Source organism: Corvus kubaryi, unplaced genomic scaffold (assembly GCF_017639235.1).
Source record: "Corvus kubaryi isolate FWS band 111438036 unplaced genomic scaffold, C.kubaryi_AGA036_p1.0 37260, whole genome shotgun sequence".
Taxonomy (NCBI): domain Eukaryota; kingdom Metazoa; phylum Chordata; class Aves; order Passeriformes; family Corvidae; genus Corvus; species Corvus kubaryi.
Window position 1 is genome coordinate 2314634 of NW_024581077.1, and position 27501 is coordinate 2342134.

Below are 27501 nucleotides of genomic sequence, written 5' to 3' on the forward strand. Positions count from 1 at the left end.
ATGAACCTGAAAGAAAAAAGCAAAACAGAACAAACCAATTACATAAATAAACAAATACATGAACCTGAAAGAAAAAAGCAAAACAGAACAAACCAATTACATAAATAAACAAATACATGAAGCCCTGTATAAGCCTCTAAGTCTTAGACCAGTTTAATTTTTACAGACTCCCAGGTCTGTAAAAACCCATCTTATACAGCTACCAAACCTCGTACTTCTTCAGAGAGGATCACTCCACTGACATATATTTAAAGATATATTTCAGCTGGAGGATACAATTGATGCCAGGAATTTTTTAAAACTAAAAAGAAAAACATTAATAGGGAAGTCCATCTCTCAGACAAGGGAAGAACACTAAATAAGAATACAAAAAGGCACTTGAAATATCTCAATTATCTCCAGCAAAATGGGGTCACGTAAAGGTTGATAATTACTACAATATTTTTATAAAATATCTATTTTGCAGAATCTCCAAAATGTTTCTGCTCCCACTGAAAGCAACAGCTTTGTTTTGCTTGGCCTCATCTTCAGCCTTCTTTCTTCACCAAGTTGATATTGTCAATATATTGGCTCATCTTAGGTGTAGAATTACTGTGTATCAAGGGCAAGGGAGGACACAATGGCAAGATGTTTCCTAACACTATGCACTATAATCCAAGTTACACTGTACCATGGCAGTCTTGCTGTGGGTAATGAAGGTATAAAAACTTTGTCACTCTGTAATGTAGCAAATAACCTCCAGATAAAAACACAGCAGCCATTTGCTTCCAGGAAAACATGGGTTATCATGAATCCCAGTTTTAGAAACTTTTTTTTTTTCAAGTTTTAGAAGGACAGGAGATTAGCACTCCTTCAAAAACATGCAATCATATGTCTGAGTTTTCTTGAACAACAGTCTCAAATACAAAGGGATTTCTCTCTTTCTAGCATACAAGAGGAAACTGCCTCAAATTGCACCAGAGGAGGTTTAGATTGGATATTAGAAAGATTGCTTCACTGCAATGATTGTCAGGCATTGGAACAGGCTGCCCAGGAAGTGGTGGAGTCACCGTTCCTGAAGGTATTGAAAAGACATGTAGATGTGGCATGTGGGGACATGGTTTAGTGGTGGACCTGGTAGTGTTGGGTTAAAGGTTGGACTGGATGACATTAGAAGTCTTTTCCAACCCAAATGATTCTATGATTATGCCTTCTTCAAAATATGTTGTATACCTGAAAAGTTGGAAAAATTTTAGAGCAGCATGATATTTCTTAGGAATACTCTTCTTACAATGCAGCTGCCCCTGTGCATGATTCCTCAAAATCTTGTCTTACATAGTCACAGAAACTTTACTTACTTTAGTGCAGAGTATGTAAACCCTTTCAAGCCATCTTTGCACCTGAAAGATAAAACCAACAGATTTCTCTATAATGGCTGTTTGCAATATAAAGTTTTACAGATTAAATATCACATAGAAGGGCTGCAGAGGAACACCAGCTTTTCATTAACAAAAACCAGCACATTTGCAGCAACTCTGTGGCTATCCTTGATTCCCAGTTGTCACCACAGCCTTGGGACATCTCTGAAACAAAGGATACAGTATCAAATGCCAGTGCTTCTCTTTTTTATCCAAACCAACAGGGGATAAACTTTTAAAGGATGGTGACAGAACCACTAGGGTGACAATGCAAGATGACAAAGAACTGTTGCTTTATGGAAAAGTAGTCATGATGAGTTTAACAAAACAGAAGTTTTGCTGCAAGGAGAGAAAGGAGGGTTGGATCTCAATGAAACACCCATTCTCTTGTGAAAAGCTGCAGGGAATAGATTTTCTGACTTTGAGATAAATTGTTGTACTTTGCAAAGCGCTGATCTCTGCAGCTCCTTACTTTAAGGTGACTTAATCTGTAAGTCTCAGTTTTTCAATTATACAGTGGTTGCTCTGATTCTGAGCTTGATTATATATATATATCTGTCTTACCAACTATAGGGTTCCTTGTGTGACGAATGACGACAACAAGGAGCCCATATTTGGCTATGAAAGATTTAGGTTATTGACTTTTTTTCTGTCCAGGATACAATGAGAAGAGCTGAAGCTTGCAGCTGTTACTGATTCCTCCTGAAAAGCCATTTTGGTAGCATAGGAGAGAGAAGGTACTTGTGTTTTTTCCCCTTTTCTTTTTATAGAATTGCATGGGGAATACATGATGATAAAAATGCATTCCTGACACAATACACAAAGCACAAACTAGTAAATTATCAACACCGCTATTTCAAGAGGACACCTACTCTAAGGGGAGACAGGCCAACAGTCACAAAAGCTTTGCAAACACAAGCAGATGAAGAAAACCCTTTGCCTTCCACCTGCAGAGACCATGTGTCCCTGGAAGTGCTGTGCCCATACCCTCCTAGAGCAGGTGACACCACCTCTCAGAAGGCTCCATGAGTGGTCAACATGTACTACCAATGGCTGGATATACACAAACAGCAGGAAAAACTTAACAAGATCAAAGATGTTCACAAATGAAGGGGAGTGCCTGCTGCAGAGCTGGTAAGACATCACAGCACTAAACACTCCTGGGAAACTCTTCCCAAGGGTATGACCTTCAACACGTATGGTTCCAAGGACTTGGTTTTGTCAACAAGTGCACAATAAGTATCAGGCACAGTTGCACACAGCATCAAAAAATTCATGGCAAAGACTTTGTCTTTTAAAATTACAGCAGTTAAAATATTGGTCACATATTTTGATCTCTAGGGGTTCAAGGTAAATACATACAAATAAAATTGCTCACTGTATCTTTAATTAACACAGAACTTTGAAACCAAAGATATGTAGTAATTGTATTTTTTATGATTCTTTACCCATACACACAGTTCAAAAGCTGAAGCACTATCACAGCACTCTTACAGAAAGATGGACTCAAAAATGGGTTGAAAATTAAATGATGGACTGAAGCAACTGAAATCAGTTTAGCCCAGAGATCACAGTGAATCACTGGCAGAAGTACAGAGTCCAAATGCACAGGTTTAACATATACCCTACTCCATCCACAGAACCACAATCCAGTTTCATAAGTCTGATTTTAAACCTGCAGCGGACTGTAGGTTAAACGCCCTTTGAGTGAAGGGAGTCCAACACATTATGCCTGCATGCTGCCAGCTCAAGAATAGGGCTTTAGTTTCTACTTTTCCAGTAAATTAAAACCATACACAAACCCCAATCTAAACACGCATGTAAGTGTTTGTGGAATAATATTGGAACAGAAAAGTAATCACAGTATGACCATAATTATGTTTTTTCCTTAATCATTCCAGTGCCACTGCACTTCCAGTTGCAAGTGTTCAATGATTCCTTTACTGCACCACCAGATGTCCCTGCCCAGCTGTGCTCAAAGCACCCTGATGGATGCTATCCTACAATTCATTTCCTTTGAATTGACCTCAAAGAAAATTTCTTCACTAATATTGGAAATCAGAAGACATCTGAATCACCAAAAGAGAAACTAGCACTCCAACCCCCTACTTTTTTTCTCCAAGAAACAAAAAATATTTCTAATGCCTATTCTAATTACACAATAAAAGTCAATTCTATGCAGAAACTATTTCGTGTATTGGATCTTTATTAGCTATGCTTACTTTTCTTATTTTTTTAGTTGTTCTGTGTATTTATAGAGCTACAGCCATGAATCTCCCTGAAAAATTAATCAAAGTTAAATATGTAGTTCAATAAGGAAGTGATGCTAAAGACACAATTAGAATTTTTTCCCCCTTAACTTCCTATTTAATTTTAAAATGTTAAAGGTGCAATTAAGCTCTTCGATAGAATTTAATTAGTGTTGCTTGCTGTCTAAACTGTCTTCTGTAAAGTCATTCTGCATAACTAATGGGTGTGTGGAAATACTGCTTATTATGCTGTTCTATAAACAGGAGTCCTAGAGAAACAATATTTGCAGTCAAGAGTAATTTGTACTGTAACTCCCCTTCTCTGGCATGGCCATTTTGTTCTGATGAATGAAGCAGCAACCAACAAGAAAACTGGAATTCTAATTTTTTGCTTTACATCATTAATCATGAATTCACTATATTAAAGGTTTCAGAATGCCAGTCTAGAGATTGAAATGACCTTTTTTATTCACTCACTAGGTACACAACACTGGCAGCAACCAAAAAAACCTATGCACTGATGTCAAACACACTTCTTTTTGGGGGCGGGGGGTGTGTGTGACAACCCCCTTACAGAGAGACATCACAAATTCAGTGACTGGCCTCAGCAGTGACTGCTGAGGTACAACACTGGCTGCACATGGCACGTTTCATGAACACCTGGCTGCTAATAACTGAACTAAGAGTAATGATTTGCTTCATACAGACACTAATTGGTAATAATAATGCCACCACTAATTGGTTATAATAACTTTTACTCAATGCTTCATTGCTCAAGGGGTGAAAAAGCCTGCACTCTGCTGCTGACCCCCATGAGCCACTCAAGCTTCAAATGAGCCTAGTACAATGCATTACATGTGCCCAGCACTGCAGACACTGCTGGGATGGGAAAAACCTTAAACAGTGAATTGTAAGGGGTTTTTTTAGGGTACTATTCAACTTGCCAAGCCTGGGATAACAGAGTTGTATGGCATCAGAAGAACTCAGCGTAGCCCTTTCTGCAAGGGCACGTAGCGATAGGACAAGGGGGAAAGGATTCACACTGAGAGGACAGGTTTAGATTAGGTATTAGGAAGAAATTCTTCACAGTGAGGGTGATGAGGCACACGTTGCCCAGAGCAGCTGTGGATGCCCCACCCCTGGCAGTGCTCAAGGCCAGGCTGGACTGGTCTTTGAACAACCTCATCTAGTGGAAGGTGTCCTGGCCTATGACGATCGTTAAGGTTCCTTCCAAACCAAACCATTCTACTACTCTGTGTTTCCCACCACCCTGAAAGTCCCAGGGACCAAATCCCATGCTGCAGGAGATCAGCACTGGTTTTTGCCCAGCAAGCAGTAATTTAAATGGTGCATAATTTGGTTACATTTTCCCATCAGAGGGGATTGTCCCTGGTACAAAGCCAAGAGCACCAGTGACTTTGCCAGCTGTCCCTGCTGGCAGAATGTACCTGACTACACAGCAGAAATGCTCTACTCTGTTCCAGCTTTTGTTTGGCCAGAGCCCTGGTTGGAGCCGAAGGAGCAGAAGAATCAAGGAGCCAAAGCAATAAATTTGGGTTCTCAAAATTCCCCTGCTGGGACTATTCTGGCACATGAGCAAATAGGGTCGATTTTAATCATGCGTATTTATAAGATAAATTTAACTTACGGCCACACACATTTATTTTTTCATAAAGAAAACAGCAAAAGTGGAATAGAGCCAAGGCTGGATACAAGCTATACTTCCAACAAGACACGAACTAACTGTAATTATGTTTGTATATGTAAAGAGGTGCTGTACACGAGTTTACTGTACTCTCCCTCCAACCTGCAAGAAGAATTTCCCACACTGAACTTTAAGGCTGGATGCCAGCAATTATGATTTGGGTTTTTTTATTAGTATGTCTTGTCATAGCTCTTCTCAAGATTTTCTGTGACCAATTGACATACACTGCACCAGAAACCTTCTGAGGGAACATCACTTTTCGCCCACGGAACTGGTAAGCAGAAAGCAGCTCACAGTAGTAACAACAAGCCACATTTAACAACATCCCCACAGTGCTTATGTTATCCTTCAGGCTAAGAGCAAATTAGAAACTCCTACATGCAGAGCTCTCATTATGGCCATGTGGGAAGGAAGCACTTCAAGCACAGGACACGTGTTAGCATATTACTGCAATACCTCTGCCCGTGAAGACTGGTTGGGGGTCCAGGTTTCCAGTGTCTTCTTTATGGAAGAGGGAGAATCATAGTGATGAAATGTGACTGTCTGGACATGCCAGCTATAGCCCTTGCTATTAAATCCCTTGCTTTTAGGAATTAAAGGCTATCTACAGTATTTTGTGACCTATGCTGATCTCTAGAGGATAATCCATTTTCTGTTTTAAGTTGCTTAGAGAGGTTACTATACCTCCCTCCTGTTTTTCAGTTGGATTCCATGATCTTAAATGATTCATTTCTCATCCTCTCCCCAGTGTTAAAAGTCAACTGCAACAGGTGCCATTTTTCTGAGATATCTTCTATATCCATTTCTCTTCTTTCTTTTCCATCTTTTATCCTTTCTTCCTACAAGTTGAGCTTCTCTTTCATATTTCCCCCCAACTGTCCTTTAAATGTTATTCTCAAAAGCTCATTTCTTTTTCTTAAAAAATAATTCATCAATACTTCTTCATGGACTGACACCATGCTAATCAAGTGGGTTGTGGCTACAAGACTGAAAGCGCAGAGCAAGCACCACTGAAAAACAGGATTATAAATAAATTCAAGACTCAGACACACATGCTTAATCATCCTGAATCACAGAAATGAAAGAATTAGTTCAAGTTCAGTTCTAAGCAGTTTTGAGACTAATTTGTTTATGTGATGACTGCAACATAAAATCACATTTTGGAAATACTAGTTTCCCAAAAGGCTCTGAGATCCAAGAACAATTCCAAACCAGTCAGACTTCCCTCAGTGATGTAACTATGTAGAAAAATATTACTTTAAAATGAAGTATTTTATATCTCTGGATATAAAGTAAGAGCTAATATAGTCCAATCCGTTATGACGAAGAAAACCAAAACCAAAGGTTGTTCAGAAATGTCTATCACTAGTATTTTGCCCAGTGGAGGAACACACATTTACACTTTTAAGTAGAAAATCTTATTTCTAAGCATTATGATTGGACACACTACAAAATCTATTTTGACTTGTCCTTATTTCGTTGTGGTGAACTTTCCAGCTGTCTGAAGACTATCTAGATCCTTCTCAGCAACCAAAGAACAACTTGATTTTTGCGCTAATCTCAATGTCTAAATGCGTCAAGGTGTCAGTGGTTTATGATGAGGATGCGGGAAGACATTTTTGTCCTAATTAAAATACATCTGTGGGAAACTGAATCCTAAAAATCTCTGTAGATATGGTTATACAAGAGTATTCTGACTTCAGGAATTATTTATATTTCTCACATTATATTAAATATATATATATATATACCTTGCTTATATATTTTCTCATCAGAAATAAAGTGCACCAAATCTAAGATTGCAGCACCCTACTTGGGAAACAGAGAGGTATTTAGATGCAATTCTTTCAGATAAAAAACACTCCTTGCAGCTGAGTAGCACATAAGCACAAAGGAGCTTCCTTTCTAGATCTATGTGAGGCACAGGAGATCAAATCACAGTAAGCTTCCATCATAGATGGTGGTGTGGTTTAACCTGGCAGTCAGCTACACACCACACAGCTGCTTGCTCAACCCCCATGCTTCTCTCTTCCTCTACTCTCACAGGACTGGGATGGAAAAACTGATGGAAAGCCTTTTCTTCCCCTCCTCCCTCCCAGGGTCAGGAAGGAGGCCCCAGCACACTGGACCACATAACCCCAGGAGAACCAACTCCAGCTACAGGCAGAGAACATCACCACTGCACCAACAGCTGCCTCCTCCGAGACTCAGTAGCATCATGAGGCACAACTTGCAGAGAGGCAATCCAGAGGCAAATTTACGGGAAAGAAACTACCCATACCCAGATTCTCTCTCCCCTGAATTTCCCCATTTCTGGATTAAACATATATTTTCTTTTTATCTTTACACACAGGTCTTACCTATTCAAGCCAGAACTATGAAAAAATTATAAGGTGCAATTATAAGCAAAATTAAAATAAATTATTAAAATTTAATTAAAATAATTATAAGCAAAATTTTATAAGCAAAATCTAATCTTGTACCCCATGGACAACATGCAGCTTTTGGAAAACATGTCAGAAGTCACATTAAAAATAATTGAAATCAGAAGAGCTGTAGTTAATGAAAATTATACTTCAAACTTTTAAATGTGCAAATGTAGCCAGGATCAAAATTCAGTCAAAAGTCTCATAACTTGTGTTTCCAAATCAGATAGTTAACTTTTGCATGTTTAAATAAAACATTAAAGAATGTATCCATGGCATTTCTGTTAGTTGTGCCTGAAGTAAAAAATGATCTTTTGAAAAGGCCATGGTTTTGCAACCATTAGACGCAGTGAATATAAAACCATATTTTATAAAAAAGTAAATGAACAAGGAAAGAATAAGTAGGGACAACATTCAATAAGAATGGTGAGATTAGCACCGTGGAGGACGTACATTATTTTTTTCTTGACCTAAGTCGAATGCATCACTTTCAGTACTTGGAAAGAAAAGGTGCATGGAAATGACAAACCATGTAGTCAACAGTGAACTATGGTCCCACAAGCTCGCATGTAAATCCAGGGAATTTCATTTTGGAAGAAAAATTCTGTAATTCTGTGAAGAATGTGATACTGCAATTGAAAGAAAGCTGTTTTTATTGTAGCTAAATTACAATACTGGATTCAGGGCTGTAAACCAAAGCTGCTATCAATCAACTCTTCACATCTGACTGTTAATCAAGTTTCCTGTTTTATTGTCAAATTGAAATCAGATTTCTAGTGATGTTAATTATCCTACCACTTAAAATGCTCTCATTTCTTCAGAGATTAGCACTTTCTGAAATGTGCAAGTAACTGCAATTCCAGTAAGTGGAATTTGTCTTAAAAGATCTTAAAAACAACCAAAAAAATTTTGTTATTTTAGCTGGATGCAGACATTCCATATCTCTGTGTACCAAAAATGCTGTGCTGTGGGCTCAGGAGCAGCAACTGAATCATTCAGGTGGCCATGTTCCCATCTCAAGATCCTTCATGAAAGCCCCTGCCTCACACAGCTAATAGAAGAAGCCAACACAGAACCATAGAACAGTATGGGGGGAAGGGACCTTTAAAGAGCCTCTAGTCCAACGCCCCCGCCAGGGGCAGGGACACCCTCAACTGGATCAGGTTGCTCAGAACTGCATCCAGCCTGGCTTTGAATGTTTTCAGGGATGGGATATCTACCACCTGTCTGGGCAACTTCTGCCAGTTCACCACCCTTATAATAAAAAGATTATCTTTTATATCCAGTCTAAATCTACCCTTTTAGCTTAAAACCATTAACCCTTGTCCTGTCACTACAGATTCTATTAAAACGTCTGTTGCCACCCTTCTTATAAATCCCCTTTAGGTACTAGAAGGTGCTCTAGGGTCTCCCTAGAGAGAGGAGCCCTCTCCTAGGAGAGGAGCCCTCTCTTCTCCAGGCTGAGCAACCCCAATTCAGGAAAGGTGATCCAGCCCTCTGATCATCTTCATGGCCTCCTCTGAACCTGCTCCAACAGGTCCATGTCTTTCCTGTGCTGAGGACTTCAGAGCTGAATACAGTTCTCCAAGCAATTAAAAAAGCTGACTAAACAATGAAGTTAAGGATTTAACTACTTAGTTCAATTGATTTGTTCAATTTTGCAAAGTGATGTAATTTTTCCACTATCCAATTTTGACCTTTTCCTTACAAGTGTTTTATCAAAAAACAGTAACCTTCTGTTACAGCAAAACCCAAACACTCTTTCCAAATCAGGCACAGAACAAAAATAGGAAATGTAAAAAAAACCCTGGAGACATGAAGATGGAAACTCAAATTGTCTCTAGAGGCATGAGGACACAGAGAAATGTACCTCAACACGTGTACAAACCCACGTCCACCTCTGGAACCAGGGCTGCACTGATGCTGGCTCATTGTTGTTAGAACAATGGGTCAGTCAGTAAAGGGACATGCTGTTATGAGATTAAAAAACAAATAATCTCAAACCGACAACGGGTTTTGCTCATTATCAAATAATGGAGGCACCTGCAGTGATTCTATCTTAGAAGGGGACCTGTGCTAAATTCATCTACTGCCAAATTTTCCTCTGGCTTTTTCTACCGGCTCTCTGCAATTGGAAAAAAAGAAAAAAAGAGAAAAGAAAAAATAAGAGGTTAAATTTGTTGCAACTGTTTTCTGTAAACATACTTAATGCTATTTGCAGATAATTAAAAATTTCAGTGAGCTAAACCTCTCCCATTGAATGATTAATTCAAGCATTCAAGAGAAATGGATACAACATTTGATTTTCCTAAATGATCCTGTAATTGGATTTGAGGGAAAGGTTTGGCTGTTTGCTTTGTTTCAATTTGGGGAAAATGTGATTAAAAGGAGAAAATCCATTTATATTTTTATACTTATTAACCCTATCACTGACATTTAATAAAATATATTATCCAAATAAATTTATAATGAAATGAAAAGCTATAAAAATATTCTAAAGAAATTAGCAATCATTCTGAATGTGCCACGCCATTGCTGAGCTAGGATAGAGAGTGAAGATCAGTGAGTTATTTTTAATACATTGACTTGAATTGAGATCTTCACTCTATTACTCAGAAATACTCTTAATTCCGTATAATGCAGAATGTTGCCAAAATCATCGAGACTGTTACAAGTATTTAGCCATAAGCATTAGGACAACATCAGCTGGTTGTTACACACAAACTAAATGACCATTTCAAAGTTTGTTGAAATTCAACTTCTGTTTCCTTGTGATGATAACTGCCCCATACAGATTTACCTAGAGTTTACACCCACATCTCCAGCTTGAATGCTGTGGTATCTGCTTCTGACGTTTGTAAGTACCATAAGAAGTCTTGTAAAGACATTAAAATGTAAAATCTGTGCTGGAAGAACCACAGAGTGAATACAATGTTTGTGCACAGCCTCAAGAAAACACTATTTTGAAAACCAAATTTCAGTGCAACCACAGAAATTCACTCCTGAGTAACTCCCTTGCTGGCTTATACTTTAGCAACAGACCACATTTTACTCTAACATAACAGTTTTATTTTAAATTACTACAGTGCTGATCAGTTAGGTCATATTTTTAGTGCTGCACATCCAGGTGCAATATTTGGAATAGAAAGTTGCATCACCAAAAAAACCCCAAACAAACCAAAAAGACCAACTTGAGAGACTGGCCATGAGACCTAGAGTGACCTGACACACAGCCCACGCCTACAGGTCACAGTCAGAGGGAGGATGTGTCACTTCTGTGATGGACAATTCTTGTCCTTTCTTCTTCTAATAATCACATAAATGTGGCTTCTAAACATCTGTACTGCTTCCAATCTTGATTTTTTGAAAAAACAATTTTTAAGAAAACACGAACTCCATACCAAGAAAGTATATACCCATCCCAATAAAACACATTTCCTCAGAAATATGAAGAAAAATAAAATTTATTATACAGAATACTTTCTGCAGTTAACTAATTTAAGCAAGAGCACAGTATTTTTGAAAATAATCTTCCAAAAATTATTGCTGGGAAGTTAAATGCTGTTGGTATCCTTTAAGAGATCAATAAAACCACCCACAATTATTTCACTTTGTAAATATACCACAGCTGCTTTTGTCAACTACAAAATATGTACCATAATCTGAATTTTCCCAGCATTCCTAGAGAAGGCCAGGCACAGACTGATTGTGATCACCAAAGTGACCTCTTAAGTGGCTTAAAAAGTTGCCAATATTCAAACTAGCCAGTTGATAGGTTCTGTCAGGTCATAGAGGAAACTGTAAGCACCTCTTTGCAAGAGAATCACTTCTGTAGCGATGGAGCCTTCTTTACTAAAAAACCAAACTATGCTAAACCATGACAGAAAGCTACATAACTTTGGGATGTTTAGTTATTTTTAGAAAAGACAGTGCTAAACACCAACTATGGTACTGTCTGGGAAAGGAGGAATTAGACAAAACTGCAATTCAGCTGGCTTCCTAAGGAGGAAGGTCATACGTAAACAGACACTGTAAGCACCTGGAAGACAACCACAAGGACATGACTAACAATGAACACACAGTTATCAAAAAAAAATCCTTGTAACACTGGGTCTCATTTAATGACTAGGAATGCAAAGCAATGTGTGTCATATGCTATTGACTTAATTCAGGCTTCAGACCTAGAGCATGTGACATTTCCTTTTAAAAACAACCACAGAAACATCATCTAATGGAAGATATCTAGAATGAATACAAAGCTGGTTAGACAAGAGTAGTGAGAGAGCAGTTGTCAACGGCTTCCTGAAAAACTGGAAGGACATACTAAGTGGTACTCCACAAGGACCAGTCCAGGATGTCTGCTACTCAGTAATTTCAGTAGTGAGAGTGGTGACAGAGAAAAAAGTACATGCCTATTACATCTGCAGATAATACTGAGCAGAAAAAGGCTACGAGGGCTATTAAGACAGGCTGAGAGTTGGGGTTGTTCAGCCTGGAGAAGACTTTGGGGAAACCTTATATCACCTTCTAATACCTAAAGAGATTACAAGAGAGCCAGAGTGGGACTTTTTAGACAGACATTTAGGCTAGGACAAGAAGTAGTGAATTTAAACTGAGAGTAGGTTTAGATTAAATATTGGGAAAAAATTTTTTACTGTGAGTGTGGTGAGACACTGTTACAGGTTGCCCAGAGAAGCTGTGGAAGTGTTCAAGGCCAGGTTGGATGGGGCTTTGAGCAACCTGGTCTAGTGGAAGGCAGGAACTAGATGATCTTTAAGGCTCCTTCCAACCCAAACCCATTCGCAATTCTATGATTTTATGAAGTGGAAGAGATTGGCTCAGAAAAAAACAGGATGCTATTCATCAACTGCATGTGCATTATATGTATGCAGAAACAATCAACTACACAAATACAGGGTAAGAACTGTGAGGCATCAAAAAGCAAAATCTGATCTGGGATGCAAAAGAAAGGAAGGCTACAACCTGCAAAACACTGAATTGTCTTGCTCTATGATATTTATAAAGCTTTACCAGCTGAAATAAATTGTCTTGTGCATCACAAAGGGGAACAGGGTAAAGGGAGATGGGAGTGGGCAGAGAATATAGCAGATAGAAGTATGTGATGAAGTCTTTGTCATGAAAGTTTGCTACAAAGTAAAGCAAATAATCTGTTTTCCTCATGTTTGTGGATGGGAGAAGAAGGAATAGACCAAAATTGTATCAAGGTTTATTCAATCAGACTCTGTAAAAATCTTATCTGAAAATATGGCTAAGAATAGATTGCTTAAGGATGTCATGGACTCTCCATTACAGAAGACTTAAAAAAAATTGAAAAGTCAGATATTTTAACATGAATGGGAAGCAAATAAGAATCTCTCATGACTTCAAGTACTTTTATTTTACATTAAAAGTCTAAAAAATAGACCCAACACTTCACTTAAATGTCCTCACATACCCAAAAATTAAACCAACTGCATAACCTTATTAAGGGGGGAAGGGAAAGTGGAGATTCTCCAGAGCTGTTCTGAAGGTTTCTTTCCCTTGATAACAAAGTATCACTGCAGTAAATGAGGAACCAGAAGGGATCAGGCCGCAGTCAGCCTTTGGTTCCTTTAGCTGAAAAAACCCTCAAAAAATAGTAAACAAGAGCAAGAAAATAAGTTTTTAACTTTGAATTCACCTGTTTCTTATTAGAATTTTCATTAACTGTTCATTAATGTTCAAGTCACAAATGCAACCATTTGTCCTCCTAGAATAAAATTGATCTTGCCCTCATTTTACACTCAGCCAGCAAGCTCAATGCACTTTGTTGTTGCTGAAAATATTAAGTCATATAAAAATGGTGTGGCAAACAAACCTTCATGTGGCTGCAATCCCAGCAGGTCTGGGAACGGAAGGCATTACAGTGTGTTTGTTATCCAAAACTAAAGGTCAGTTCTGGAGCTTAACTTCATGATGGAAAAGTAAAGGTGTTATCCAGTGCTTCTCAGTTATCCACCAGAAAAGAGGCACAGCCAGGTAAATAAATCTGTGTGGACACAATCCACAACTGGAGAAGGGACATGACTGGCTTGGCTGTGGAACACAACTGTGACACAGCTGCAGGAGGGCCAGAAAGCACATCTGCCACTACTTCTGTGTTTGATACGAATGTGCAGCCAACAGGAATTAACTGTTCTACTGGTCTGTGCCAGGCGCTTTTTTCAAAGTCAACATTCTGTAAGAAACAGTGTCAATTGTGACTGGTAGACCAAGGACTCTATGAAGCTGTGGGCGGTACATGTACCCATCCAGTTAAGCTGGCCATCCTTTCTCTCCTTTTCCTGTGAGTTTTCTTGTACAGAGTGCTTCAAGAGAGATCTTATGTCTCTGTCTTGCTTCTGAGATGTGCTCCCTTTATAGGACTTTAGTAAGAATAAACAAACAGGAATTGCCGGTGACACGTCCCTTTAATTCCAACAGAAGCACCAAACTAAATATGGCAAAGAAAGAGTTTAATATGCAAAGGAAATTTTTGGCCCACTTGACCTGCTAATACTACACATTTTAACAGGAAAGGAAGAAATCAGCAGACAAAAGATTTACGCCATGAACTATTCCTTCAACTCTGACAGCTTTCCAATGAAAAAGTTTAGAGTAATAGCCAGGATACTTGGACTGTTTTCTTCACGGGATTACATTCCTCCATCTATCTCTTCCCAAGCCAGAACGTGTCTTTTTTCTAACTGCACCTGATGCTGACTCATGGACTGCTCTGGATGCTGCAAAGCCATGAAAGCAGATTAGAGAAGGCTGCTTAATTTTTAATTTGCAGTCATTAGATGGAGAGGAATACAAGTTCTAGTGGCATGTTCTTGGCGGTTTTTTACTGCTTTAATATATTCATCAACATTATGTGAACAGTGTTCCTAACTTCATATGGCAGATGGTAATTCTTGGACCTGTATCATTTTAATTGTTTATTATAAAGTTATAAAATCTAGCCAGCTGTGAGAAAGATTATTACAGTTTCAGAATTTTACTTGTAATCCAGCAAGAAACTACAGCAAAAGTTTTACTTTAGTGTGGCAACCACAGGACAACAAAATTACATTGAAGTCAAGTAAGTTATTAACAAGTATGTAAACCAGGCAGAAGGTAGCAGCTGCATGGTCTTTCATTCTACTCATTACTTGCTAAAGTTTAATTAAATTCATTATTTTCCACTGGCTACTAGAATACAACATTGTTTAAAAACAGTAGTATTTTACATGCTTCACCCAAAATACACTGACAGTTGAAGGTAAAAAGTATAAGTACTAGTAAAAGTGAAAGAAACTGAAGGTTTATGAAATTAGGCAGTTGCATGAATGTGCAGATTCATGGTAAATTTTACTATATGCACAGAAGACAAGTTTTTAAATAACTGAAAATAAACTACTCTTCAACAGGATTTAGGAAACTCCCAGCACTTGTGAAAAGAAACAATTAGAACTGTATTCAACCAAGAGCTGACATTTAAAAAAAAAGTGAAGAAGCCATGTTTTGAATTGATGTGTTTCAGTCTACGATGCAGAGAATAAGGAAAGGATTCATGGCAAGGATTAGGATGCTACAAATCATATGGAACATATGAATAGGAGTCTGTTTCTATGTATCAATAGGGGTTTAATTTCTGAATGAGAAGCTTAAGCAAGGGCACATACTTTTGTAAAATATCCCACGGGTTTCCTTGAGTACACAGATGTAGTGACATCCTCACTTCTAACTTTATTCAATAGGTTCTTATAAATCCATGATTAACATTTCATTTAGTGCTTAAAAAAGTAACATATTGGAAATTTTTTTTTTAGAAAGATAATAAAAATAGAAATAAAGCTCATGATAGAAAATTAAATTCTCTCATCCTAAGAAGAAATATTTATTAAAAAGAACTTCTTGTAACTTCTTAAAGTTTGCTGCTCTGGCTGCTATCTGAAACCATGATTTCCCAGGGAAGAAAAACCCCAAACCAAACCAGCTGGAACACATCCTAGAGATACAAAATAAATCACTTGCAAGTGAATTCCACACTCAAAAGCCCTAATCAGTACTCCATACAAACAACAAAACAAACAAAGCCCAGAAGGAGCATTAACATCCCTGGTAACTGGTGTCTACTAATTGCAGAGCATCAGGACAACTTCAGTGGAAAAGCAGAGCCTGAATAGGATTGTCTGATAAATCTACTACCCTCAAACACTCCACATAGTATTCTTGACCCTGTAGGTCGCAACCTTTTGCTCCCAAGTCACTCATGCCAAGGGGAATAAAGAGGTTTATCCCATTCTGTTAAATCCTTGTAATTATTTGTTACAGTTTTAAGTCATCCAGCATTATGTCCATAGCAACTTGGTGAATCACACACGCTCTTTTCAAATTAAAATTCAATAGACAAAATGGATGCAGTTTAAAAACTTATAAAGTTTTGGGCTACCTTAAAAGTTTAATTATTTTATATTTAGCTTGTAAGAATTCTATGTAGTGAACAATTTGTAGTAGACGAATCAGATATAATAGCCTTCAAATATGTCTAAACCAAACCAACGTGAATTAATTTACAAGACAAGGACGTTAGAAGTTTATCTAAAGTTTAAATTCAAAAAGATGGGAAAAAACACATACTGACCTCAGTTGGGTCAGAAAAACAGGGTACCATCAGAGAGCAGCATAGTCATAAGTAAGTCTTCAGACAGTTTTCATTCTCAAATTTCACATCGCTAACACTTTGCTGTCAAATATAATATTTCTTTTATGGTGTAATTTGGCTGGAGTCTGCCAAGTGCAGTGTATAAAAATGATTACTTCACCTTATGAATCACTTTTCATCAACATACTTTTAAATACAGCTGTGAAACTTTTGTTCTAGAGAAAAACAACAATTTTACATTGTTGATTTATCTATGATGGAGCAAAGGGTGGAGTCTGGGGATTTAGGATGTTTTGGTGTTTTTTATATTCACTTATTTGTTCTGTATTTTAAGTGTAACTATTTCTTTCATAAATACATTTCAAAATACATAAAAATATGTGCACTGTTAGCTTGTAAAACAACATTATATGGCATTCAGTGATGAATGTGTTTCATAATGTGCTTGCGAAAAATTGACCTGTGGAATGCAGCCAAGTGAGTTTTGGGGGTCACACTGCAGTCTGGAATATCAGTTTGGACTTCATTTGGAAGAACATTTTAGCCATATTGCTAATCCTACTGGTAATGGTAAGGTCTAAATGCCTAGAGCCATGTCCTCTTTAAGGGTCACATCTTGCAGAACAGGCAGATGTATCTAAAACTGGCAGTTTGAAAGGACAAAGTAACCAATGCCTGTCATACTCATGTCAAATCCCAGTAAGAGCACTTCAGTAATTCTTTTCTCATTTTTAGATTCATGATGTATCCCTATGGGCCAGAAGAAAATGTGCAAGAAAATTTAGTATATAAGGAGCAAAGGAAAGTTGATTACAAGCAATCTGCACCAGGAATACCATAAATGCTTTCAGTGGTGTTTCAGGAAAAGTTCCTGTGGAAGTTTTTTTGGTGTTTGTTTATAATACTGACAGAATTACCCATATTTAAGGGATCTTCTCTGGAAGGTTATCCTCCAAAATGTTGTGCATTCCTATTATCAGGGCAAATACTCCAGAATTAAGACATCTTGACAGAGGCGAGCCACACTGATGCCCAGATGACTAATGAACACTGTAGCTACAACCTTGGCAAAGCAGCACATGCCGTGAAGCTTCAGAATATTTATGTGGTCAGGTCACAGAGGCTCCACAGAGCCCTTGGTTACATACATGTCAGCTCTCTCTTGATAAAATGATACAGCTTGATCTAGACTCTGTCCCAGACCTTCTTATGCCTTGCACATGGGTAACGGGGGCTGTGGAACACCTCTCCTCACACAGAAGGCTCGTGAAGATGCAAGAGGCTCTGTGGAGGTGGTGTCAAATAAAAAGACAGAGTAATGCTGCACCTCTTCATTAAACCTACTGGTTTGCCAGGAGAGGTTTTCACAGAAGAGCAGTGTGCATACAAATCTGCTGGTGTTTTGTATACTGAAGCTGGAGAGAGAGACAATGCAGAAAAGAAAGACACCTTTTATCTTTTCAGATTTATCTTGCCCTCCTGGAGGACTCAGACTCTCTTATCAGACTCTTACCCAGTTTGTTTTTTTTGAGGTTTGTACACATTTTTTTCCCTGTTGTTCCACCAATACAGAATTTGCATGGTTACAAACAGTAACTTAACTTTAAAAAGTATACTGAAATTGTGTCCCAAATTAATTGAAACTAAGAATTAACAATCATGCAATTAAAGAACAGCTTCTATCAGAAGCTTATCTAGTTCATACTCCTCTATTATAGGCAGGGACACCTTCCACTAAACAAGGGTGCTCAAAGCCCCATTCAACTTGGCCTTCAACACTTCCAGGGACGGGGCATCCATAGCATCTCTGGGAAACCTGTGCCACTGCCTCACCACTCTCATAAGAAATAATTTCGTTCCAATATCTAACTAAATCCATTCTCTTTCAGTGTAAAGCCATTCCCCCTTGTTCTATCATTACATGTCCTTGTAAAAAGTCCCTGGCAGGTGCTATAAGGTCTCCCTGGAGCCCTCTCTTCCCCAGGCTGAACAACCCCAGCTCTCTCAGCCTGTCTTCACAGGAGAGGTGCTCCAGCTCTCTGATCATCTTCATGACTCTTCTCTGGGTTCACTCCAACAGGTCCACATCTTGCCTGTGCTGGGACCCCAGAGCTGGATGCAGCACTCTGGGTGGGGTCTCACCAGAGCAGAGCAGAAGGGCAGAATCCCCTCCCTGGCCCTGCTGGCCACACTGCTTTGGATGCAGCCCAGGACACAGTTGGCTTTCTGGGCTCTGAGTGCACATTGCCAGGACATGTTGAGCTTCTTGTCAAACAATATTAATCAACTTTTTGTATTGATACATCAAAGTCATGTCTTACACAACTCAGATTTTCAGTATCTGCACACAGTGAGCATTTTAATTGCTACTTTACCTAACTTGCCAGCACATCAAACCAGATCTTGTTGAACTTCTCTCCCTTCCAGTTTCTTTTTCCAGTAATGAAGTTTTTCTTTTTTTACTACTAATAGTTAAAAAAACCAAAATCTGTACTGGGAAGGGTGCACATAAACAGTAATCCTTTCAGAGACATGAAAAATACCAAGATTTTTAAATGCCCTTTATTATTGACTCTACAGGGCTTTTTTTTTATCATCCCCATTCAACTTCAACAGGAGAGTGGCATAGTTGTTTAAAACCAGTTAGGTTAAATAAATTCTGTTTTTTTCATGAACAGTTAAACCAACAATTTCTTCCAGGAGCAAAAAAATCCACAGAGCCTGATTTCCAGCAGAATGTGCACAGCAAGCATACTCCATGAGTGCAACACCCTCACGCGCTTCTCTGAGGTCTACAAAGAACTGGGCTCATCCAGGAGCCTGGGATCACCAGCACAGCTGTCTTGTCTGCACAGCTGCTTATTGTTTTGAAAAAAGCAGAATTTTCTCCATCTCTAGGGCCTTTATGCTTTTACAAATATGACTAAAACTGGCTCTAGGGTTCAAAGCCTCCTTAGGAAAGAGACCAGCAGAAACACAAGGGAGTTCTGTGGCAAACATCCTTCCTCCTTTAAAAACCAGGCGAACCACGGTCAGGTTTTCACTTGACTAATACACAGTTTTACAGTTATCTCCCCTGACAGAAATTATGTCTGTTAAAAGGCTAACCTGAAAAAGCTACACTTAAGAAAAAGAAACTTTGCCTGAGTCTTATCTTTTTCACATCTTGTCATCTGTTTTTGTGGGAAGTTTCTATTAACATACGTTCACAATATGAATTTCAAAAGTCCCATATTAAATTCAATCCATTATATTTTGAAATGGAGATTCTCATAAATCATTTTTTACCCTTTTTTCCCCTCAGACTGCCTCATTCTGCCAGCATAAAGCAGCTCAAATTTAAATCCACAATGAGTTTGAAAATCACACCATTTTTTGCTTAAAAACCTCATTAAACCAGCAGTTTTAAAACTTACGTAAGCCATTTTTCTAAACAGATATACCACAGCTACAGTGTCTCCTCTTTTGCAAAACTTTCAAGGAAATACCACAAAATTATATGAAGCCACAAGAAACTACCAGTTTATTTGCCACAGATTTTCTTAATCAATGCTTTAATGAATTGTAATTATTTGAGCTGTAAGTGCTTTACGAAAAAAACCCCCACACTCCGTAATACATTTATACAAAAATCTAACTGTGGATGTTTATATAAGCTAAATATAATGTACATTATAAATTACTCTTCAGAACCCAGTGTTAGTTAAAAAACTGAAATATTGCACCAGCTTGCACATCAATGTCTATAAGCAAAAATTCATATATGCATATCAAAAGAATTATTCACTTTACTGGCAAAAACTGACTTATTTCTCCAAGATGGGTCTCAATAAAATTTCAGAAAATATGACAGGACGGAAAATTTGCTGTTGGATGCTGGTTCTTTGGTATCATTTGGATAAAGGATTTTTCTCAAGGTTAGCTGAGAAAGAGCTTGTCAGTGACTGCAGCCATCACAACATAAAAGCAAACATTATGAAGACCATAATTCATTTGTGGATAAGAGCAGAATGAAACAGTAAAGCATTACAATTTGGGACATTCACATTTTTCTCATCCTTAAATGAGGTTCCCAATATCAGAGAAACCTACTTTTTTTCCCTGTTGATATTTTTTAAAATGGAGCTTTATAAACTGGAGAACATCTGGTGGGCCACCCTACCATTCAACATGGCATGCCAGAAAGCTGTGGAATTTCACTGAATTCTGTCAAATTTCTTCCTATATATAATACACACACACACACACTTTTTTGTCTTGTCCTCTAGTAGAGGTACCTGTCCTCAGGGATTCAATTTGTTAGATGCTGTGCCCATACTGCAGCAACACAGAGACATGGCTGGAAGGAGACTCTACTACAGGATCATGCCCATTACCAAGAGTAAGCAAACCTAATTCTCAACAAGGAGCACTGCACTTCTGACAAGCAAATCTTATTCCTTATTCCAGAAACTCATCAGACTTATTCGCTGTGAAGCCTTTCACTAAGGAAGTATGAAAAGAAGGAGAAATTAAAAGGTGGATTTTCCTTTCCTAAGTGTTCCACTGGCCTCGGGCAGGCAGCTCAATGGTCAGCTGAATCTCCTTAGATTTAAGAGACATAAAACATCGCTTCTGATCTGGGTGGTCTGTGTAATGTCCAAGAATATATGAATTGGCTCACCTTCAAAATAATATTTTGCTGCTTTCTTTTCCTCAAACAATAAATTATATCCACTTCTGCAATAAAGTCATGGGGTAGTGTCTGACAATACTGTTCCTCCACGTCTACTGCTGGGTGTGTATCACTGACATCCACCTTGTCTCTTCAATTTAAAATAGCAGGATCACTTCAGTAAAACTTTTATTACAACTGGATGAGCAGATAAAAAGTCAGAAGGCGCTGGTTTTATACAGTTTCCTAAACAGATCAAAAGCTTTTTTTCATCATGCCCTAAGAAAACAAAAAAAAAGCAGTTCTCCCTCTGCAAAATTAGCTATGTGCAAAGTGCAGCCAGAACTCTGCTGAAGCCAGGAAAAATCTGACAAGGAAGAAAAGAGCTGTAAAACTGAATCATGCCATAAATTGCTGAAAAAAATCAATGTATGATGCTACTACCTTCTGTAAGACATTTTCTGTCATAAAATCATATTTTCCGTAATATGAACATCTGTATAGTGCTTCAATCACCTTCACAGCACCTCAGGCTTATTTAACACTACATGAGTTCCTAAGTGTAATCCAAAATTAACATTCCATCCAACCCAATCTTGTAAAGTCATACCACACCTCTGATTATGTGTCTTATAAATATATTGGTTTGAATTTTTATTTTGTATTTCATAGTTCCCAATTATAACTGATTTTTACACAGGAAACAATTGTGAAGTCCTAGTAAGCATTAGGAGAATACTTTATCTTTCTGTATTACTGGTATTTCAACAGTAAATCTGCTAAATACAGTATTTAATTTTCTGAGACCAAAACCCACATTATCTCACCTTTAACTATGTGGTAATTATCCATATTAAACTCTTAAAACCCCATGCCACCTGACAAACACCAAACATCATACTTAAAGGAACACTGTCATAGACATATAGTTTAAAAAAATAATAATTGGAAGAATGGGGAGAGAATTAACCTAAAACCTGGTATTTTCTACAAGCATGTCAACAACACATATTACTTGTGCTGCATCTTTCCACCAGCATTCACTAACAGGTTATTTCACCCTATGCTTTTCAAGCAGGTTTGAAACCCAAACAACTTCAGTTTAGATGAACCAGAGCAGCGCCTGCTCTGAGATCCCTAACACCACACATCCAGCAATAGTACTGCTGGACATTCACCAAACATGCCATTGCCAGACACCACAGGAGGACATGTGCTGTTGCAACGGGCTCCAGTTGAGACTAACAGAGGACTCTGTGGATGCCGTGACCTCCACTCAGATCACCAACAAGTCACTTCTTCAATACTGAGCAATTTCCCACCCCTGAAAGGGATAGGGTAGCCCTGCAGGAAGGCTTCTACATGTTTCCTCTGTATTTCCTCAACCTACAACAATCAGGCTTTAAGTAAGTCAATCACATTTTCCCCTAATTGCTTCCAAGAAGGAAAGGGAAATTCCTTCTCTTCCATTCCCCAAAGAAGGATTCAGAACCCTCACACTTCAGACTACTCAGCAACCTGCTATGTCACATCGGAATAGATGCTACATCAAACTGAAGATCCTTTGTGTATCTCTTTGTAAGCTTTGAGAGCTTTGTAAGCTCTCTTTGTAAGCTCTCTTTGTAACCCAACCATTAGCAGACTGGTTTACACGTGCCTCATATGAAGACTGTTCCTGTTTCTTGTGGCTACAGCAAATCTGTGGGGGTTGGTTTGCACCTTCACAAGACACACTTCACCCTGTAAGTGCCACACTCTGCCATTGAAAAGTAACCACTTGAGCATCTTCCTCTGAGGAACAGGGCAAATGCTTGTTTATCAGCAGAACTGAAACACATAATGACCTTAACAAAACAGTAATTTGATGCATGTTGTCCCCCTGCCCCCAACATTCTTCCATCTTACCAGACTTTGTGCAGAGAGGAGAATGAGGAGCTATGTCCTTGGTTCCTGGGGAAGGCAGGCAGGTCAGTACAGAAGGCCTGTGGCACAGAGCTGGCTCTGCCGGGCACCCCCACCACACAGTCCCACCTTGCACGTAGAGAGCAAGAGCTCTTCCGGGAGGCCACTGCTCCATGATGGATTTTTCTGCAAGTACCTTCTAGCACTGAGACTTTAACTCAATGAAGGAACAACACCTCCTGTGGGGCAGGAAGATGGAGGTGAGGGAAGATCAGTCACCCATGATTTGCACTCTGCTGCCAGGTCTCCAGCTGGGTTAAGCATTGCGTGACAGACCTGAAATCCTGATCAAGTCCTTGATTTATGTTTTGGCATGCTTCACCAGTGCTTCTCAGCAGGACTAGATGAATCATTGATCTGTTCCAGTACAATAATTTCTATGTATGTTAATAACTTGGAAGAATCTGTGTAAAATTTTTTAGAAAATACAGATTTTTTAGAAAAAATACAGTCATCTCTTAGATCTTAATTTAGGTTTGAATTCAAATATTTTGTGAGATAAATAGTTCATAAATTAACTCTATTAGACAATGTTAATCTTATAAAATCCTTGACCACAGAAAAGCTTGATTTAATTACTGAATAAAATAAATGTAGAAAGAGACACAGCTAATCCTTGAGCATTATTCCTGAATTCTGTCTGAAAGAAGCTTGTGCAGGTCATACACAGACAGAAAGTCATACACAAATGAAAGTAACTACAACTGCCAGTGTTCAGAGAGCCCAAATAACTCTCTACCATTGCACAGCCAGGAGCCCACTGACATCACTTTTTAAAACAAATGCAAAGAAAAAAAATTATAACAATCTAAAGAAATTTCCTGTTAATCTGCACAAGAGAAAACCCCCATTCTGTGTCCTTCACATATGGTGGAAACCATCAGCATTTTCCAGGCTCAGGACTCAGGGCATATTTCTTTAATGAGCATTACAGACAGATTTCCAAAGCTGTAACTTGTGAGGCTTTGGAGCACCAGGAGCTCCAGGCTCCTTGGGGGTCCCTGACCTCCTCTGCACAGGTGGGTGCCACAAGGCCGAGGACTAGAGCAGCTCTGCTTCCCACCTGCCACCTCACTGGCTCCGAAAAGACTGAGTCTGCAGCCCTACCTTCCCTTTGGTTTTCCTCAAATTAAACTCAATTTGATCCTTACAGCTCCTTTTCATGTCTAATGCACCACCTTGAGCAACTCTGGCAATTAGTATAAAGGAGAGACAATTATCTGGTCACAGAAATACCACACACAATGCAAACAATTCTTTCCTCTGTATATCCAAGAATGCCTGAGGTTTTATAGGGTGTTACTTAGGAAATATTCATTACAAAATTATGCAAAGAAAACAATATTTTGTTTTACTGAGTCTTGCTCAAGCTGGGGGGCACCAATGTAATCACCATCAACTACCAACTTAATTGATAGTGAAAACTAAGCAATTTCTTCCTGTTTGTTAGATGTCCACATCAGAAACCATCTGAGATTATATTAGACTAAAAATCCAATTCCCAAGTGTTACTTTTAATACATTAGGCAAAATAATTCAGGCAATATTCCACTTAAATAATTATTTAATCAGTGAATCTGAAAAAGTGCTTATCTATTATTCTAACAACAGCAAAGAATATTTTAATTAAAAAGAAGATTAAAATAATTATTTCTCTTCCCACGTCTTTTTTTTTTTAGTTGCTAGCATACTCAATATCAAAAGTAAAAAGTTCTTAAAAATCAGGAAATGTCATTGTGGAACTACAGCATCTGGTGTTTAAAAAAAAAGGAATTTACTATTAATTCTTAAAAAGCCCTAAATGAACTTTAAGTGGCAATGCCTTCTGAAGCACAAATGCAATGGCACTTCAGACACAGTTTATTAAACTTTCTTTTTCTTTTATCTATCTTTATCTTTTAAGCTGCAATTCCCACACAGCATGAAATAAAACACATGAAAATTTCTACTTAGAAATGACATTTGAGTGCACATTTTAAAATAACAGAACTTGACAAGAGGAGTACTTCTCCTCTTAGGTAAAGAGGAGATTTCTGGAAAACCTTTGTCAACATAAAAATGCAGATGAGGTTATCTATCTTCTACCTACTGAGATATCTGAAACAGGGTATCTGCACCAAATTAGATCTGACATAAGATGAAAAGAGCAAAGCACAGGAGAAGGGATGCTAAGCAGAACAGGGAAGGTGTTGGGTTCTTGAGATGAATGTCAAGTATGCCAGGTAATCTTTTCCAGCTAAGTGAAAAAAAAAGAGAAAAAAAAAGGCTATTACTGAGCAGATGGCTACTGAAAGAGAAATCCTCCAAAAGCTCACTCTATGTGTTGGCAGAGTACGAGCTATGTCCAAATACCACACTGAGGTTTATCAGCAGTCTAGTGGCACACAGTACGACAAAGAGCACTTATGGAAGTGAAAAATTATCCTACCTTGCACACACTTAAAGACTTCAGACCTGAATCGATTTTATCCCTCCACTATCAGACAGCTTCTGAAATGCTGAAGAAGGGTGTGTGTGGGTTTTTCCTTCATTCCCTGCTTTTGAAAATAAAATAAAATGGCAGAAAAATCACAAGCCTAGCAGACTGTCTCATTGGGGGAAAGGAAACATCCAGGACTGACCTAATGGGCATAGGTTAGGATATCCTGGACAGAATTGAGGGTTAAACATTTCCAGTTTCCTAAGAAGAAAAGCCCCTCTAAACAGATTACTTCTTTATGTGTAATGGATAGAAAGAACAGAGAAGAATAGACTGGAAAAAACAAGACCTCAAACTTAAGTATTTGCAAATATCATCTTGGTGCTCTGACAATCTAAAGCACCAGATCTTCCCAAACATGAAATCTTCAGTTATTTCACGTAATAGAGAGCTTCTGAATATAGATATACATACACAAAATATAGTACGTATATGCAAACTATTTTTGCTCAAAGAATAGTTTCAGCTGAAGTAGTACTTTACAAGGAGGAATAAAGAGCTACCAATTAGAGGGCAAATAACAGAAATGCACATTTTAAATTTAATTAAGGGGAAGGCAGTCAACCAAATAGTTCCTAGATCCTAAAACATACCATCATAGTTTTGGTTGTTTTCCAAAGTCTTGTATACGTTATATTAAATTAATATAGTAGTATAAATTAAAGCTTTAAAATGCATTTGTAGATCTAATGCCAGATGACTTCTTTAAAATCAGAATTGAACTGAAAGTGCAGGCATTTTCACCTATGAGTACATTATTTAATGACACTTTAACAATATTCAAAAGAAAATTGACTTTATATTCATTTTCTCCTTCCTGAGAAATGCTGCGTTTTTCTTTAATGCCTCTCATTGAAACCTAGATAACTGCTTGTCAACGGATACATGTGAGCGCAAATGTGCATATCAGTCACAGTGTTATCTATAATTCTGAGTACCAGGTGGCATGTTCAATATACTTCTATTAATTGCTGCTATGCAATTTGATTGCAAGGGCACTTTAAAGAGGGATTTGTATGGAATTACACATAAAATTAGTCTTTTGTATTTTAAAATTAATAGTAGCTGTCTGTGAATCAAATGTGACTGAAATAAGGATGTGCTGAGAGGCTGAGAGAGCAACAAAGAACCCCCAGACTGCTTTGGTAAATTACAAGAATAACTCCTGGGTAAGTCACTCTATACTTCCCAAAGACAACTGACAGCAGATTAACAGTGAACCTACTGTAAATGATCACATCTTCAGCTTATCAAACATGTAATGCAAGCAAATGTTTCTTATACTCCCAAAGACAAAAGCATGGACATTGGTTAAGAAACCCAAAGCTTTTATTCCTGCACTTTCCCTTTACATTCGTCACTTATTCAAACATACTCAAGCACTTTATAACACACGATAAACAATTTTGATAGTGGTCTAGAGCAGCCAGTGGTTTTACATTTTATGATTTACATTGTATGTAAATCATACAATGTACATCAATATGATTTACATTGTATTCCCAACATGACTCTTTAGACTAGAACTGCTCGGGTGGGTTGTGCTGATGTAACTCAAACTGACACTGCCCTGCCACCTACTCACAACACACTCAGTACAGTGAAAACTTCACACTCTTATCAGAAGCCACAAATAAAGCTCCAAACCTCTTAAATGATTTGAAAGCTTGGCTTTCAGCATAAGGCTTACCCTCTGTTTGTCCCTGTGAGAAGAGGTGCATCAGCAAGAAATTATCAGCAACCTGTCAGTCTTTGTTACAGAGTGACAACAGAGGATAAGTTACATTCCAATTTCATTAAGTCAGCTTTGGAAGGCGACAAATCTTGAAAACCTAATAGTGCTACCTTTTAGCTGGGCCTACCATTTAACTTTTCAAAAGGACAGGGACAAATCAAATCACTTTCTTATTTTATCAACTGATCTTTACAAAATTAGAACAATGAACTCAAAACAGAATTCC

At 38.1% G+C, this 27501-nt stretch overlaps 1 protein-coding gene across 1 annotated transcript in view; it reads right to left on the reverse strand.

Annotated features, from left to right (window-relative positions):
• TMEM135 (transmembrane protein 135) overlaps nt 1-27501 on the reverse strand; it is a 160796-nt gene that overhangs the window by 18447 nt on the left and 114848 nt on the right. Inside the window, exon 7 of the mRNA XM_042024037.1 lies at nt 1338-1379. Coding sequence (XP_041879971.1) covers nt 1338-1379 — 42 coding nt within the window. The remainder of the gene's footprint in view (nt 1-1337; nt 1380-27501) is intronic.